General features: G+C 47.6%; 1 protein-coding gene across 3 annotated transcripts in view; it reads right to left on the reverse strand.

Moving 5' to 3' along the window:
• Nucleotides 1–14,319, reverse strand: part of atrn (attractin) — a 142,897-nt gene extending 128,578 nt beyond the window's left edge. Inside the window, exons 1-2 of one of the 3 annotated variants that reach the window (XM_086183473.1) lie at nt 13,744–14,319; nt 3,533–3,616 (exon numbers count right to left, since the gene is read on the reverse strand). In XM_086183473.1, coding sequence (XP_086039599.1) covers nt 3,533–3,616; nt 13,744–13,985 — 326 coding nt within the window. In that variant the 5' untranslated portion in view covers nt 13,986–14,319. The remainder of the gene's footprint in view (nt 1–3,532; nt 3,617–13,743) is intronic. The other 2 variants (XM_086183472.1, XM_086183474.1) reach the window with 2 other exon arrangements.
• Nucleotides 14,320–15,548: the final 1,229 nt, after the last annotated feature.

Consider the following 15,548-nt stretch of genomic DNA (forward strand, 5'->3'; position numbering starts at 1 on the left):
TTGTTCATTTTCATAAATCTAAGTCGATGAACTTGGATGGATTTTAAAGAAAAACACAAACAGCAGCGAAGCTAATTGGACTATCCATAGTTACTATATACGGCGTCGCCTGTGCCTTAAACATGTAAATATGAAGGTCACATTTCAGTGAATCATTTTCAGTTTTGTTCAAATGTAACACAGTAACCGCACTGTCCCTTTTTTGTACAATAACAGGCAGCGGCGGACAGAAAAACAGAGGAACATTAAGGCTCGTTTTGGACTGAAGAAATTCGTGGCATTTATAAACCCTTCAGGCTGTCATTTGCGCCACTTTGGATTAAAGATTCGCAATGCAACACTCGAAGAAGACTGTAACAGTGTGAACTGGCAATCGCAGAACATCTAAAGAATTTCTCCAAAGATTCTCCGTGTCCAATCTGCAAGTGCAGTTTTAGAATGTTTTCAAGACATTGTCTTTGATCTGAAGGGGACCTAAATTTGATTAATGTGGCACAATTAAAAAATTCTAAAGGGAGGGGTGAAAATGTCCTCTCACTTTGGATTCACCAAATGCCCCCTTTTGGCCCAAGATGTAGAGAAAGTGGAATTAATAACCTTTTTTCCCCCCCATTTCCAAGTAGACAACCAATCAGAAAATGGCAGCAACAGTCCCCAGGATTCAATTAGAAAAGATGGCCGTGATAAGAAAAAAAAAAAAAGCTAACCGAGCAAGAGCTGAAATAGAAAGAGTTTTGAACCGCAGCAAATATCACTGAAGCCTTCATGAGCGTCACAGCGAAGCAAAGATAAATTATGATGCTGCTTCTCAGTGGGTCAAGCCCGGACACAGCACACAGATTCAACCCACACTGCTGCACTAAAAGTATTCCTGTCCTTTTGACACGAAAACCAATCAGCCATCATGATCACCTGCCTAACGGGGCTGAGGTCCCCCTTTTGATGCCAAAACAGCTTTGACCCACTGAGACTCCGCCAGATCCTCCGGTGCTGTGCTCCCAGCAGAACTTTGCCCAGAGCATCACACTGCCTCTGCAGGCTTGTCTACTCCCCACTGGCATCCTGGTTTCATTTCTTCTCCTGCTAAGCCACGCCCCCACATCCACATGATGCAACATGATCAGAACCTGATTCATCAGACCAGGCCATCTTCTTCCAATGCTGTGGTCCAGTTGTGATAATCACTGGCCCATTATAGCTAGTTTTGGGTGTGGGTGGGTCAGCAGACACTCTGACTGGTCCCATCCCTGTGTGTTCTGACACCCGTCTCTCAGAACTAGCACTTAGTGCAAAACAGCCCCCCCCCCCACACACACACACACACACACACACATACACATACACACACACACACGCACATCAGTGAGCCTTGTCCACCTCTGACCCAGCCACCAGTGTCTGTCCTTAGACCAATTTAGCCATCCCCATGTGGCTGCTGTCAAAGTCACTTACGCTCGCCCATTTCTCCTGCTTCCATAACATTAGCTTCAGGGACAAAGCCTTCACTTGCTGCCTAGCATGACCCCCCACTGACAGGCGCCATTGTAAGGAGATAATCAGGGTTCTTCACCTCACCTGGACTGGTCGTCATGTTCTGGCTGATCAGTGTATTGAATGGCTGCAGCCTTCCATTAGTGGGCTGAGGTCTTGAGATAGAAACGTGCCAGTAGCATGTGAGGGAAACACCAGACAAGACGGTTGCCTGGTGATGTTCAGATGTTCAGAACCCTGCAGCAGCCTCATCGAGTCTGATCTCTGGAGACCAAGCAGGTCACTCTCGGTTAATTACCCTCACTGAGAGTGTTGACTAAATGCCTTCAATGTAATCAAATGCTTTAGGACTCAGATGAGCTGGTTTAAAAAACACTGATGCTCAGAGAACTAAATCAATACTCCTGACGCGCAGGTACAACAGTGCTGGAGCATTGAATTTCCTCACTGTTACATCGCAATTCATTTTCCATCCATCATCGTCTGGAAACTGCATTCTGAATGATCCCACTGAATAAAACAGTCACATGACCACCTCTGAATTACTGAGAAGACACCCAGATTTTGTCAACCCAAACTCCTGTCTCTCAGGGATGGCTGGTGAACTACCAGAGTTTAAATTACTGTGAGGGAAACAATATGATCAAAACAGAGCGATGGCTGTGCCCCGTGTGCCGCTGGTCTCCTGCTGTAAATGAAGGGTGCTTCTTCTCAGCCAGTGGTGTTTCAGTTCTGGCTCATGTTAGCTTGCTAGCTGACAAAAAAGTATGTTCAGAGTTCATCGAAATGCTCGTGACAGACGATGACGATGGAGTGCCTCCCAGTTCAGGCCCTGCGAGGCACTGATGTGGAGCAGGTCTGGCTGGTCATCAGCTATGACCTGCCGACAGACAGGGAGCGCCACATCCACCGGACTGGTGGACGTGGTTGTTTTGGCAGAAAGGGAGCAGCGGAAATGATCAAAATTCTAATGGTATCAGCCAGGGTTGGGTTTTTTTAACAAAAAATGTCTCCAAATAAATGACATTTAGAACTTCAAGACAACTCTTCCTCATAAGGGCTGATTTGGTTGATCCTTTCCCTCAATAGTCCAGCATATTTACAGGACAGAGCCGGTCAGAAAACCATCAGGACAGCGTAGAAAACCGTAGAAAAGAAGTGTTCATTAATCGTAGTCGCGGTAAAAGTCGGAAGTATTTGGGACACTGATTGGAAGTCATATCACCAGGTCCTACTCACAGGTTTAGGAATCCTTCTCCAGCCCTCTTAGCTCTCACAGAAGACGATTAGATGGCTACAAATGGCGCAGAGCGATTGTCTTTATCTTTACCTGAACGCTCTGAGACGAGACAACTGAGGGTTTCAGCACGGGAGGACATGAGGGACGAACTGACTGACATGCATGATATTTTTGATGATATTTTGTTTCCTTGGCGTAATGGAAAAAAAAATAAATAAATTCATCCAGCTTGTAAATCAGAAACGGTATCAAACGGTACGATGAGGTTTACTGTTAAATATCAAGTGTGTTAAATGTGTATTCAACTCAAACACGCATAGGTGCCAAACGGCAAATCAAATAAGCAGAAAAGCTGTTAGGTGTTGTTTTAAACATAGAAATGGTTTCTTCATCAAACCAACAGCGACAGCAAAAGTGAGGGACCAAGTTAAAGGCACTCCTGCAACACGCATAGTCATAGTTGTTCTCTTTTTGCAGTGACGCGACTGCCCAGGCTGAGGTCACAATTTAATCCCATCTCTACTAATCATGCAGCAGTAATGTGAAACATCGGCGTTAGCGCCGTCCTGCTCAAGAGGCCTGTTGAAGGTCTTTGAGCACATCTGGAAGCTGGAAACATGTAAAGTAGGATTGCGGTTTAGAGAGAAGCACAACACCATCAGAACGTCTCCATAGAAAAGTTCATCTGGGTTTTCTACTGTCAGTGAAGCGCGTCGGGACTTTTAAGACACAAATGAAAAGAATTAATATCAGACAGAAGAAGGTCTGGAATGTTTGTGGTGCATCTGCAGATCAACTTACTGGCCCTCGATGAGCCAGGTGCACTTGGTCTTGTACTTGTAGTTTCCTGGTCCATCAGTCAGATAACCGGAGGGTCCCGTCAGCCTGCAAGTCAAGGAAGGAGAAAGAAGCAAGTTCAGCAGGGCAACTGGACCGTGTTCAGGGTAGGTACAGCTGAACCAAAGCAGGGAACCGGGAGTAAGGAGGACCAGGACCCTCCATGAACCTCGCCACTGTGTATAAGCTGCGAGAAAACATGAGGAAAAAAACTCATCAAGAAAGCTAAATGTTTCCTAATTGAACAGAAGGACTTTCATTTGAAATGGTAAAGACGTGCTGTTATTGTGTCACTCTTTTCATTTCATGCTCAACAAAACAGAATAGCACAATAACATCCAGGACTTGAGCCTGATGGAGCCTCGGAGGCGATCTCCCCTCGGGACGGTTTATCAAGCCATCCATATGTTTTAGTTTGAACTATCGCTGGGAAAATGCAAACTGAAGTGTGAGCTGACTGGAATCTCAAATACTCATCTCCTCATCCGCTTATTTGTCAGCAACTCAGTGGAGACCTGAAATATTCTGGTGCAAAACCTGTCATGACACCGGTCCCCAGACACAGCGCACGCCCGGGGGACCTGGCAGGGTTCTTCTTAAAGAAATCTGGTAGGATGATAGAACTTCCCTGGAGGAACAATAGACTGTTTCAGAACTGATCCAGAACCAGATCTGATGATGCTGTATCCCCTCATGCATGTCGATGTATTTCATATATCGTTGTAGCCATTCTTAGTTGTCATCTAAGCCCTAAAACGGCTGCTGTGAACTCTCAGTTTCCCAAATGCTGGAAAAGATCAATCTGATTTCAGTTTTTAGGGTCCAGTTGTTTAAAAATGCAGTTAATCTGAAAGGTTCTGGTATTTGTGTATCAATGATATTCAGTATGCTGGTCAGACGGAACGAGCGAGTCACGGACGTCACTGCAACCACATCACCAACACTTAACTGTGCGATTCTTCCAGCCTGACGTATTCACTCAATCCTCACTTGCACGTTGTAATATTACACAAATCACGCCACTGTTTACATTTCCCTAAAAGCTGATGCGTCAGCACAGTCTTTGTTACAGGAGCAGAGGTCAGCAAGGCAGACACTTCTGCTTGGACTTTGTGGAGCTTGGTGCTTGAGCAAGCAGTAAACAGGACAGCCAAGAAGTTGAGAATGATTAAACCTCCCAGCAAATCATTATCCCAGGCCAACGCCACCACAGGCGGCCGCCAACGCCGGAATGATACAGTGTGGCTCCTGGTGTCGGTTATGGGCTGATCAATCCAGGCTTGATGACACAGCAGCAGCAGCAGCAGGACGCAGCAGAGTTCCACAGGGGACGCAGCTATTGTGTCATCCCTGATGCACAGTAGGTCTCAGGGTGCAACGACTCGGCGAACACACCCAGGCAGGCACACCCTGTTCCAAAACGGTCCCTCACACCATTTCTGAATAAAGTCTGCAGAGACAGCTGAAGAGAACACACTCCCCCTGAGTTCAGCTGCACACACTTCAGCACAACCTCATCAGCAATGAAATCATCTTTGCACAGCAACAGGATGTTTGCCTCCTCGGTGGGTTGATTTTAATTCAAATGGCACGTTTCCTGTCAGGGAACTGCAGAAAAACTCAGGCTGACCTACCGTCATGAGTTCAGCTCTCGACCACGAGAGTGTCGCCGTACGACGGCCGCGCTTCATCCCAACTCCTTAAAAAGACGGGACCATGTATTTATTCAATCCACTAAGTATTGACACAACTCACAGCTGAGATGAGAAAATACACCAAAAAATATGTAGGTAACCTCAGTTTAGCACCTGTCACTTTACGTCACATTACCAATGGGAGTCGCTTCATAGCAACAGCCGTTTTAATTCTAAAAATTACATGAATTTGACATAATTAAAAAAAGTTTCCATTTATTGGATTGCATTTGCCATGTTGCACTGTTGCTGAACTTGAAGTAGCCACAGCCTCGAATTGATGAGGAGGACTTTTTAATGCATCAGTGCTGCTAAAGTGCGAAAAGAAAACCTGCAACATTCGTTACGCCAGACTTCGCACCTGCAATCCACTCGTAAAACAAGTTTTGCTTTTACAATCGCAGCACACATATCCACCAAATCTACGCTCTCCAACAGCAGAGTCACATGCTCCGTGTTGCATAACCAAAATTTTATTTTCTCTCCAGCACCATCAACTTCCTGCTGGATGCAGAGGCCCCAGCTGGGTGTGCTGAGCAGCTCAAGGTCCAAGGCGAAGGGTGTTGTCAACAACAACTCTACAGGCCAACACGGTTACACTCCATCCAAAGCACGCACTTGTGCTCTCTGCAGCTTGTGGAGCGACACATTTATTGGCTTCCATGTGTGCAGTCATGACTGACCCTCCCACAGCCGTCACCTCTACAACCCCACACACGCGGGGCACCTCTGCTCATCACAGGTGTGAATACGCAGTGTCTCAGGCCTGAACGCGCCTGGTACCTGGCATCACACTCACCTTTAAAAGTCTCTCCTCAGACGCGTCGTCTTCGCTCTGCATGCTAGCAAACATCTGCGTTAGTTATCGGTCAAGAATTAAAATCAGAACCTCGAGAACTCCCACCGATCAGGAGCAGGCCTGTTCCTCCTCGCTGCGGCCATGATAATCTCCCTCTATGAGCGTTCACGCCTCCAGACGTGTATATCACATCCCTGTTCATGCACTGATACACACGTGTGTATTTCCACTGAAACAAGGGCATCAGCTGATTAGGCGGTCCTTCAATGTAGTCCAGGACGCATCTGCATGCTCACGACTGAGAATGTGACCACATGTGGTCCACACCGCCTCTGAATTTGGCTTCAGTGACGGGATCAGCCAGGAGTGATCCTGGCACCAGGTGTGCTCAGGGTCTGAGCGCCGACGCCTACAGGGACTCTCGGCTAGCAGACGCAGCTCCAACACACCAACACCCTCCTGAAACTTAACACACTGCAAGATAAATGCTGCACTGCTTCTTCAGCCACGACATCTCAACCCAACACGGAGGATACAAGAAGACTGCACAATGATCCCGATGCGTGTGCATGGACACCTGGAGGAGCAGCTGCTGTCAAACTGACAGTTAATGGAAATCAGTCCCAGAGAACAGAGTTAAAAGAACGAACACTCCAACTCTTCTCTCGAGGTACACAGATTATGTGTCACGTGACAAATGTGCTGCTCTTCCAGTTCCAGTCAGGCTCGCACAAACTGGTGACTGCTTGACTTCAGTGCTCTGCAATGATGCTTGAAAGGGATAAACCCAAAAATAAAAACCCAGTCATTATCTGGTCAACCTCATGGCGATGGAAGGTCGGATGAAGTTTTTCGGGGTAAACAAAAGCTGAAGTAAAAGGCGTTGCAGAACCATCCCTTTGATGCCAACTGGAGCGAATGATTCTGCTCAGAACTCCGAGTTCTGTAAAATGTTGACCCACACTTGAAACACGAGGCTGTTGGATGTTCCAAGATAAAGAATATGCGAGCAGGTGCCGGTCCTTCCCGTTATGAGACACACATATGCAGGCCGCTGTCCAAGAAGGGCTCCTTCTCATGGAAACAATACGCCTGCAGCAGGACTGAGTGGTCTGCAAATGGCCAAGTGGTGCAGGCTGAGAGCCCTGCAATCAATTCCTCAGTCCACACACAACAACAGCCCCGCTCGGGCTCGAGAGAGGAGAGGAGCGTGTTCAGAGAGACAGAGCTCATGCTTGAGACACCGGGGTTTCCCACCAGACTGTCCACAGCACAGAAACCTGCAGTGCTTCAGTCGCTCAGGGAATAGTACGCCTGTACTGAGACCGAGTCTGCGTCATTTTTCGCTTTGAATCATTTTTTAGGGACACTAAAGGATTCCTCTGTTGCTGTTGTTTCAGAGCCCACGTGGTGCCTCACTGAAACGAGGAGAGGAATGATGAGCACCAGCGTCGTCCCTCATTCAGACGGTGCTGGTCACCAACCCGTCGCTCAAAGTCTTCCTGAAGTCCTCGTCTGAGCTGAGACGGAGACTCAAGACACGACTCTCATCATTGTGAGACTGAAACCATTCAGTGACCCCTCGTGACCTCTGGATCCTGATTCTGGACCCGTCCATACGGGTTTGTCTTCGACGTGCCCTCCGTGCAGATTCACCTCTCATTCTAACTTCTCAACAGCGCCACGACAAAATGTTCAAAACGTGAATTCACATCAACACTGTGGACACAAACTATTGGTGTGTGACTCACATGTTGCTAGGCGACATGTCGGAAAATAACAAAAAATTCCATCAATGAAAACATTCATTAGCACTTCAGTATTACACAGGAACCTCATATCAATCCAAGCCTACAGTCCTGCTAGCGGTGCGATAACCTTGCAACTGCACAGAGCCAGGAGAGTACTGGCACGCCACGTCGTGAGACCTGGGTATTACAGGCAATACACGCATGCAGTAATGCAGTTTTACTACAAACATGAGAGGGCAAAGTAAGTAGAGTAAATATTCAGCACACAGCACAAATACCATGCTGGGCCGTTGACGTCAGCCACCAGATCTCTGAGATATTTTTATAGAGTTTCAAGAACTGTAAAACAATGACATTTTTTCCAAGAGAACTTCTCAACTCCAGACGACGCTGGGAAACAGAGGAAGGACAAAGTCACACACGGCGTCTATCAATAATCAATGTCATCAGCACTAGCAGCAACACTGACCACGTACATCGCGCGAGACGGAAACATCACTGCTCAACGTGTCTGGACGACCACGTGATTCTCCAGGCATCTGCAGAAATGTCAGCTCTGGCTAGAGTGGCTGGTTAGGAACCCGCTCCACGCTGCTGTGTTTCAGGAGTCGTGAATCACTTCAGCTCCTGCAGCTCTGACACACACACACGCACACACACGCACACAGGCCGAATACGTCGATGGCCTCGTGCTAACAGGCACGTAGCGATGCACTCGTACACGACAGTGAAGCACAGAGGGTGCAAACGCGAGTCCGTTCAGACTCCGATAAATTCCCCATTACCTTCCAATAGAAGAAACAGAGGCCTGGGAGCTCCAGTTACCGGCTGCCGGCCAAGCGGCTGGTGTCCAGGATGCAGCGTATGCTGGCACGGTGTTGTGTGTCACCTCTGTTCCTGATTTTTGCACTGAATAATGGAAAGAAAAGTATATTTGCAGAAAATGAGACTGTCGAGTTTCGGTTCCACCGACCGGCTAACAGCAGCTGACACCCAGTGAAGGTCCTGAGATCCAGCCTGACACCTCGTCCACCTCTGTGTCTGACAGGGCCTTCAAATGTCGGTTCAAGCAAATGAAAACAAAACTACAAGTCACACAACAACAACACAACAAATCCTCTAATCGTCCATGGAGGCAGAGTTTATGAGGGTTTCGCTCCCACCACAGTTCAGCTGAGGTGAATGGAGTTTCACTCCTGGCGTTCAAAGACTAGAAAAAAAACAAAACGATTTCAAACATTCAACAGCAACATTTGGTGCCAGAAACCAAAACCCTGGAGGAGCCGCTTCGATGTTTCAGAGCACAAACACAAGACAGAAGCGGAATCCCGCAGATGCTGGAGGACACGGCAGCCCAGCGGTGGTTTGTTCTGCAATAATTCTACAAAACTGGTGGAGAGCGAACCTTGAGAGGGAAACATCAGCTTGGGATCTGTTGAGAAGCAGTTAAACGTCATTCCAGAAGGCTTCCGCATTCACCGCTGACAGACTTGGATCATCTCCTCTGATCCCTTCTGAGGGACGAGAGCGTTGGTGTCTCCATCTCCTCACCTGGGGACGCCACAGCAACAACTAACCAGAGGGGCCGTTTCTGTCCACCACCTTCTGTTGATTTTTGTCCTCACGCTGAGCCGGGACTCCATCTTGGCACAACCTCGCCCCAGAAAGCTGCTTTTACCAGCACCCCCCTCCCCTCCCCTTGTATAGGGGCATTGTGTGTATGCTAAATGCGGAGTCAGACCAGAGGCTCCATCAGCCCTTTGACTGCCTTCACAAAACAACACCACCCCGCTTCCAAGCTCATCTGTGACCCCGAGCAGCCGGCGCTGTGGTTCGCCTGACGGAGCTTCAGCATGACCGAGGTCCTCCATGTTGCCGTCGTTTGTCCGCTTTTGAGCTCAGAGGACGTTAAGAAGTAGAAGCAGACCATAAAAAAGTTCTCTGCTGCTTTCAGCAACGATCAGGAGAGAAAACTTCCCTCAACTTTAATAATCTCCGCCGAGACTCCGATGCTCTGTCCAGGAGATGAAAGGCAGATTATCTGATATTTTTATGCTAAAAGACAAACAGGAAGACCATTCGAGAAGAAGAACTCGTCAAGATGAGGAGGTCAGTTGTTGTTCTTAATAATCAATTCATCATTTAAACACTTCCCTTTAAATACATATCTGGTCCGAAGACACGGCATGATTGAGGTTAAAATCACAGAAAATGTCACAATAGTGGCTTTTTCAAAGCTTGGAAGAAAATACTCTTCTTGAATACACGTGATATTTTTGCTTAAATGTCAAAAATGACCCAACTGTCCAAAAACTGACATTTATGACAGAAAATATGGACGGCAAAAAGAAGCAATTTCGACTCAACACTTTCTGGAAAACTGATGGAGCATTTCTTCAAAAAGTTGCTCATTTGATACCGATGAAATGATTCATCATGAAAATAATCAGCGGATGAATCAATGATGAGAACAACAGCAGGCCTTGTGTAAGGCGTGCCCCCCCCCCCCCCCCCCCCCCCCCCCCCAAGAACCGGATCACACACAAACAAAACCCCTTCAAGTCTTCTTTCTCCAGTGTGATGCTGGACTGAGTCTTTGGGGGTTCTACAACTCTTCAGATGAGCTTCGTGACACGATGATAACGCAGGCTTTGTGCACTTGGGATGATTTTCTGAATCTTTTAATTACTCAAAAATACATTCAAAATTCACAAAAACAAACCCATTGGGAGAGCTGATCTCCATCAAAGCCGGACGTCTTTTCTTTAGCGTCGGATGCCACAGAATCTTTGGGTTTTGTACCAACTCAGTCTTTATACACTGATCAGGACCTGCTCTTAATTTCACACGTTGGTGTTTTCGCCGTCACTGTTCCTGAGCGATCCACGTCCGTGTGACACGTCTACACCGGGGGACGCCGGCGGGAGTCCGTCCCGTCACCAGGTTTCACCAGAACCATCAGACGAGTTGGACTCACGCGTGCAGTCACAGAAGTACGACCTCCCCACTGCTGCAGATAATCATATTAATAAATGAGCAAACTAATAAGAGCCTGCATCCCTGAAGGCTCTGCTGCTTCCAGCTGAGCCATGATGTTACCCATGATGCAATTGGTGGATAAGAGTGATTTCCTGCAGCCAGGGATTCTTTTAATTGACACCCTGGTGTGAGAGGCTCCCACTCAGCCCTGCCATCCTGCAACATTACAACCTCTGACGCCATTTTACCTGTTCACATGTTCTCCATCAGCCGCGGCTGAGTCCTACCAGCTGAAGCAGCATCTTTAGAGGCACATTTAAAAGAGCAAATAGCGCCTAAATCAACACGCAGCTGAGGATGCGTGGACTTGAGGCACACCGTTATGCTATGCTAGCTCGCTACCACAAAATCCAAACTAACACCAACGGGACAACATCAAGCCAGGAAGGTTAATATTCACTGTCCCAAACTTTTGAGGAGTGTTTTCATAACCGCGTGTTCTCCGAAACGTCTGTTGACACATGAACTCCTTGAATAATTACAGTTTATTGACCTGACATGAACAACAAGCTAAATGCTTCTGCTGTATGGTTGAATATTAACCCCGCCAGATGTTTCTGTCAGTGTGGACTGACCAGAATTTGACATCCAGGTGTGTGTGAAGCTGGAATTCCAGCATTTTCACAGAATTTTCTGGCTTTGCTTGTTTTCAGAAGCATTTTCAGGCCGTGAAATGGATCTTTGCTGCAGTTGACAGTTTACAGTTTTATGGTAGGACGTCCCAACTGGCTGCGCTGCCACGGTAACACTGTTTAACAACAACTATGTCTCCACAGTAATGCATCACCAAATTCTTGGTGTTTTTCTGACCACATTTAAGATGGATGGGGTCAACACCCTTGGGGGAGGAGCTCCAACTATAAAAACAAAACCGCAGTCATTTCCTGTGTCCACACGGTGGCGCTGTGACTCATCTGGCCCGGGCCTAAGCTTCTTCTTTCCCCCCTACCACTCCCCTCCACCGTGTTTGGACGAATGAATCGATGTCATTCCTTTTGCGTAACGTTGCTGCAAAACAAACAGACAAAGGCCCCTGACAACACAAGCTTCTCCTGATAGGTCCTGATCAGACACCTGGACTCAAACGGCCAATCAGCGCTGAGGAGGAAGTACTCCTGTACAGACCTGCCTCTGCTGCTCGCCATCACGCTCTGCATTATGCATGCGTGTGATATCACTTCCATGTGTATGAACGCGGGTGAGCACCTACACAGAAATCTAACACGGATGTGGGCAGATGGGGGGGGGGGGTGTTACTGGTACGGGGTGGTCACCTTCCTCCCACCTCTCAATGTTTCCATGAATTCAGCCAGGAGAACAAGGCTCAGCTGTGAAAACACGCCAGCGCTTCCAGTGTATTTGTGTATGCAGATTTGTCAAACTTTCAGCCTGAGCTGCTGTTGTCCTGCTATCATTGTGTAACTGTTTTGGCTGCTGGAGTGGGTCAAATGCCATGCAGGCCTGAGATCAGATGCAGCCTGGCATCGCCCACCCAGACCTGCAACGGGGTCACCTGGAGAACCCCTGACCCACACAGGAACCGGCTCACCTCGTATCCATCCTCCCCGGAGCCAGACGAGGAGATAGATCCCCGTCTCTCCTCTGTCGGGAGCTGAGACCCACGGGGACCAGCTGACTGATAGTTAGCTTAGCACAATAAATGGTTGTGGGTGGGAAGTGTTAGCACACCACCATCAAAAATCCTCAAATACACTTTTCTCCTGAACTGGCTTAGCCTACAGGGCTGAATGGAACTCTGGTTCTGAAAAAATCTAAAATTCTGAAACATGACTGTAAGCGGAACTACTTTCCAGACAGCGATGTGATGCTTCGCAGCTCCAGGCCGACTTTAGACACTGAGGATCCTGAACCTCATCCATCAGATTGCTTCTGACAGAGGAATGCTAACCCTTCCATCCACCACCACATGCACACGTTCTCCTGACTTCCTGAGCGTTTATGCTTGTTAATACACGAAATTTAAGAGCCAACGACAGATTCCTGATCGAATCCCACAGGAACCTTGTTTGGAATAATCATTTGGCTGATAGTCGACGCCGTCCCGGACTGTTCTGTCAGTTCACTGGTTGATTTGGTGATCATTATTCCTCCTTTGTGCCTGAGCAACAACATGAAACCATTAAAGAACACCTCGACTGTTTAAAAGTCATTTCACATCAACTCTGAGTATCGGCTGGTGCCCATCCAACGGCGTCCGGGTACCGAAGCGCCAACGGTCCCAAGCCCTGGTCTGAGCTCTCCGCTCATAAACTCTACAAATAGTAAATTGTTACAAAAATAATCACTCTGATGATGTTTTAGTCATGCAAGGTCAAAATAGGACGTTACTGTCTATACTGTACTGACCACGACATCAATACTTGTATGCAGGGCAGCGTGGACTAACACCAGAGGAACCTTGCTGACACCTGTCAATCAACACCTGAGACAACAATGACATGGCCAAGAGCAGGTGACTTCTCCCGTGGCTGATGACATGAGGAACCTGTGGGTTCCGTTAGAGGTGGAACCTCAGGACCGTCTCCAGACTGGAGTGGACTGTCAGGGGGCCTGAGTGAGAGGATGCTGACACCCGCAAGTCGACTGAAACCAGCGAGGCCTGACGGCTCAGCCTGGTCACACCTGTCTCACCGGCCAGGGAGAACAACGCTGCTCTGAGTCTTAGGATTCTGAATTGTAATAAAAGTGCGTCCTTGTGTGCAGCAGTACAGCAGCCAGGCTGGGGGGGGGGGGGGGGGTCATCCAGAGATGTGGCCCCCGCATCAGCAGCTATGTGGCCCCCATCGCCGCAGACAGGCGCAGGCTATAAACCCAGCCATCACCTCCCTCCTGCAGCCAGCAGCCTCATTGTGTGCGTCCGCTCCAGCCTACCTGAATCGCCCTCCGCAGTGCTGGCATTGGTCCCCGACCCAGCCGGGGAAGCACACGCAGCTGCCGGACGCGGCGTTGCACTGTCCGTTCATACACGGTTTGTCGCATTCCTTCGCCTCGGTGGAGGCTGGTAGCCCGGAGAGCAGCACGGTGACGGAGAGCAGCTGCAGCGCGGCTACCAGCATCAGACAGCTTCGGCCCCGGCCAGAGCCCGAGCAGGCCCGCCGCGTCGCCCCGGACATTCTCCCACTGAACACGGCTGTATCGGCCAAAAGCTCCGTCGCTGCACGTTCCCGACGAGCCTCCGGAGGGAGAGGCTTTCACACCGACCGTACCGCGTTCCCGGAGTTACCGTTCAGCTACTCGGTGAGGGCTGGTGTCGGCTCCCTGCTTAGATGGCTTCCATCTTCCCAGCGGGTCTGTTACCCAGCGCCGCACCAAGCCGCATATTGACATCCAGAAGTGACGTGATGGGAACGGAAATGCGCAACCGGGACAAACGAAGCGCGCTGGGCTTTAAACCCGTGGAGCACCGCGGTGATCGGTGCAGCGGGGTTCGCTCCAAGACCCGGGACCGACGCCTCCCGTCCAGCTCGCGTGATAGCGAACGTTAAGGCTGCGTCATACTTTCCTGTGACCCCGTTCACATGGACTCTGACGTCACACAAAATTAGTAGAGACGTTAACGTTTATATGTGGAATAATGACGTAGTGTGAATGTTCATAGTTAACAGGGAAGAAAGACTTGATAACCAATGAAATATCATGAGATCCTCAATAAAATCATGCAGTTATTAATATTATGATTGTTAATGACAATCATAATAATTCTGGGTATTATTAATGATATCAATAAAAATGTATTATTATTATTATTGTTGTTATTATTGATATTATTGTTGTTGTTATTATGATTATTATGATGATGGTGATGGTGATGATGATGATGATGATGATGATGATGATGATGGTGATGGTGATGATGATGATGATGATGATGATGGTGATGGTGATGATGATGATGATGATGATGATGATGATGATGATGGTGATGGTGATGATGATGATGATGATGATGATGATGGTGATGGTGATGATGATGATGATGATGATGATGATGATGATGATGGTGATGGTGATGATGATGATGATGATGATGATGGTGATGATGATGATGATGATGATGATGATGATGGTGATGGTGATGATGATGATGATGATGATGATGATGATGATGGTGATGGTGATGATGATGATGATGATGATGATGGTGATGGTGATGGTGATGATGATGATGATGATGGTGATGATGATGGTGATGATGATGATGATGATGATGATCTAAAGCGGAACTCGAGCGTTTCTCAGTGGTGATGAAACTGAACACCAAGTGAAACTCTGGCCTCTGGAACCTCTCACCAGGAACCAACTGGGAACCACAGAGTTTCAGGGGGTTTTCCTTTGTGTTCTTTTTTTGGCTCATGTCCCTTTAAGGCTCCTAACACATATCTAAAAATATAATAATAATCCTTTAAAATAATATAAAATAGAAATAATAACAATAATGACAATATAAAATGAATATAAAAATGAACTAATTCAAGACTATAAAAACTAAATCATCTGTTGTTTTTTGCAAGATCCTTTTGCTCCTTAAATGTGTGGGATCTCTAATAATTCATATATTTTTTTAATATAACCTCATAACTTGATCAGGCAGCAGAGCAACTCTGGGAATTTTTTTTTTTTATAAAAAAGAGAGAGACATCGGAGACATCAGAGACATCGGAGACATCAGAGGCTCA

Source organism: Aulostomus chinensis, chromosome 17 (assembly GCF_037954235.1).
Source record: "Aulostomus chinensis isolate RoL2024-O1b breed Wild chromosome 17, RoL_Achi_v1.0, whole genome shotgun sequence".
NCBI classification, from domain to species: Eukaryota; Metazoa; Chordata; class Actinopteri; order Syngnathiformes; family Aulostomidae; genus Aulostomus; species Aulostomus chinensis.